The 2,948-nt window shown below is 54.7% G+C and overlaps 1 protein-coding gene across 1 annotated transcript; it reads right to left on the bottom strand.

Annotated features, from left to right (window-relative positions):
- Window positions 1-360: 360 nt before the first annotated feature.
- Window positions 361-2,725, bottom strand: Gpr6 (G protein-coupled receptor 6). The gene is made up of 2 exons (XM_036169017.1): window positions 2,565-2,725; window positions 361-1,994 (listed from the first exon to the last, which is right to left on the bottom strand). The coding sequence occupies exon 2, from the start codon at window positions 1,974-1,976 to the stop codon at window positions 885-887; it is 1,092 nt and encodes a 363-aa protein (XP_036024910.1). The 5' UTR covers window positions 1,977-1,994; window positions 2,565-2,725; the 3' UTR covers window positions 361-884.
- Between the last annotated feature and the right edge of the window lie 223 nt (window positions 2,726-2,948).

Here is a 2,948-nt window from a genome sequence, read left to right as displayed (position 1 = left end):
ATGCCGGGAAGTTGTGGCTTCAGCTGCACCTATGTGGCTTGAGTTGCTTTGTCCTCTGAAACATGTCTTTCTAATTCCATCACCAAGGGAGCACATTAACTTGTACTAGGAGCATACAGACTTTTCTCCCATGTTCTGTAGGTACTGTATATAAATGTTACTTCCTCCATGACCATTCCCCACCCCTTGATCTGGATTTGATATTTCAGGGGAAATGTAAGGACACATATGCAAATATATATGCTTTCTTGGGTGAGTTTTTTTTTTTCCTGGAAGGAGATGCTATGTTATAGACTTTTAAAATGAACACACTCATAATTCAGCTTTCAAATAATCCCACAATCCATCACATACCCCAGATTATATTTCGTATAATGTGTTTATTTGTGTACAAAATATGTTGTAGTTTATCAATGCATGTGCAGCAAAATATTCTATCACATACAACAAAAATACATCTTTGACTCCCATTCTCCTGCTCATGGAAATGGCAACACTGTTTTGGCATTTCAGCAGCTAAAAATAAAGTGCTATTATTAAGCAGTATTGGAATGTCTTCACTTGACAAATGTGATGTACAATTGAGTATACAACCACATCTTGTTTGTTGGTTTTTCACAGAACAGGAAGCTCCAGGTCCTGACCACCTCCAGAAGACACAAATACTTGTATATATATGTACATGTGTATACACTGTATATGTAAAGTGCCAACAAGCCTCTTTGTCCGAGTGAGTTTGTTGTGTTCACGCCCAGTCCCTTGTGTCCTGTAGAGTCAGATTCACACCACTGAGATCTCAGGAGTTCATCAGCAGGTACCTAGAAGCTCACCAAAGGCTGGCATGTTGGGTTTGTGGTGTTGGTGAGGGGACACAGAGAAGCCCTTCAGACCTCACTGGGGGACCTGGAGCGGAATGGCACTTTGGATTGGAAACAGCCACAGAACAGGAGCCACAAGGCACGCTGGATCTCCTGGTTGCGGAAGGCATAGATGATGGGATTGATCATAGAGTTATAGGTGGCGGGCAGCAGGGTGGCATAGGTGTAGATGGCCGGGTCCTCTTGGCTACCCACCACACAATAGATGGCAAAGGGCAGCCAGCTGGCCCCGAACGTGCCTAGCACCACAGCCAGAGTTCCCACTCCCTTTCTAGTGGCTGCTAGGTGGGGCGGCGCTAGGCAATGCTGCTGCAAGGCGATCTGGTGGGCGTGGCGCCAGACCACCTGGCAGATGCGCACGTACAGGTGCAGCATGATGCCAAAGACCACAAAGAAGGAAGTGGAGAGCAGCGCCACGTGGCTGCGGGTCAGGGGGCGCACCACGCTGCAGGATGAGCGGTCGGCCAAGCAGTTCCAGCCTAGCACGGGCAGCAACCCCAGTGCGAGGGACACTGTCCAGGTGGCTGCCAGCAGGAGATGCACGCCCAACAGGGTCCGACGCGAGTAATAGGTGAGTGCGTTGTAAAGGGACAGGTAACGGTCCACTGTGATGGCAAGCAGGCTGCTGACTGAAGCGGCGAAGGAGGCCACTAGGAAGCCCACCATGAGCAGGCTCACAGTCTCCGAGGGCACCACATATTGGAACACGAAGTGTAGGATGAGGCCACAGCCCGCCAGCAGGTCGGCAGTGGCCAGACTGCCCACGAGCACAAACATGGGCGTGCGCAGCGCGGGAGTGGACGCGATGAGCGCCACCACCAGCGCATTTTCGCCTGCGATCACGGTCCCCGATACACACAGCAGCACATCCCAGGGATTCACTGCCGAAAGCAGTAGTCCTGACGGCCCTGCTGGCAGCTGTGAAGACAGCTCCAGTGACCCGTTAGGTCCACCGCCGCCTCCCAGCGCTGCCGATGCTGCCGGGGGTCCCCATTCGCTGGTGTCCGGCGCCCCTGCTGCTGTGGCCGCAGCTGCCGCTCCCTCCGCCGCCACTGCCACCACCTGGGAGTCGTTGAGCGAGGCGGCGCTTGCGTTCATGCCGCCAGATGTTGCTCCCTGCATAAAAAGGGACCGCAGATTGTCAGGTGCACTCCCCGGGCTGCCGAGGAACTTTCTCCCGCAGATGCCCTGCTCAAAATGCCTCACTCAAATTGCACATCCCACCTCAGGAGCATGGAGCATAGTGGGGAAATGGGGATAAAGTGCGAACCCCAAATAAGTAAGTAGGCACTTGTTGAGTGAATGCATGGATGGATGGAATACACGGAGCTTTTGAGCTTTAGCAGATACACACATGTATTCCACTGTGGTCTCGCATGGACAATCCGATAAATATACGTGAATTTGCACAAGCACCGAAATAAGTCCCCTTGTAGATGGTCTTAGCGGGACAGAGCCGCTGTCCGCGGTGCTGAAAGCGAAGTTTGAGGTCTCAGCCAGCAGAGCGCGGAGCCAGAGACCTCAGGTCAGGAACTGGGAACCAAAAGGACTAAGGGGGAGTGTGCTAGATGCTGTGGTTAAGCCTCGCTCCGATTCTCTGACTCCGGGACAGACTCACTCCGGACTGCCTCTTACCCCCTTGCCTTCCCCACACGCTCGAAGCACCCCTGGGAGCCCGCCACTCACCTGGGGAGTCAGGGCTCCGGGGAATCTCTGGTCATGCGCTCCGTGGCTGTGCGCCTGGCTGTGCTCTCTGCATGGACCGAGCAGCTGCCTGCAGGAGGCGGCCCCGGAGTCCAGGAGGAAAGCGCTGGTCGCCTGTCGTGGAGCCACCGTCACTGCGAGTGAGAGGCAGTGGCAGAGAAGGAGGCTGCGAGCAGCGCGCCCGCCCGAGATTGACAGGCGGGGCTCGGTGACGTCAGGCTCTGGGTTCTGGTTCCCGCGGATTACTCGCCACACCCGCCGGGCCAATCCTTCTTGGCGTCCTCCCACCCCTCAGACACATCCCAGAGAGCTCCAGAAGGGAGGAGAAGCCAGGGCCTCTACCAGTCCAGAAACCTCCAGGAATGG

Source organism: Onychomys torridus, chromosome 19 (genome assembly GCF_903995425.1).
Source record: "Onychomys torridus chromosome 19, mOncTor1.1, whole genome shotgun sequence".
In the NCBI taxonomy this organism is placed as follows: domain Eukaryota; kingdom Metazoa; phylum Chordata; class Mammalia; order Rodentia; family Cricetidae; genus Onychomys; species Onychomys torridus.
The sequence above is the reverse complement of the archived record's forward strand: the minus strand, read 5'-3'. Positions and strand labels throughout refer to the sequence as shown.

What these genes read in the sequence shown, in the direction of transcription:
- Gpr6 (XM_036169017.1), bottom strand. Translation starts at nt 1,976, where the DNA reads ATGAACGCAAGCGCCGCCTCGCTCAACGACTCCCAGGTGGTGGCAGTG.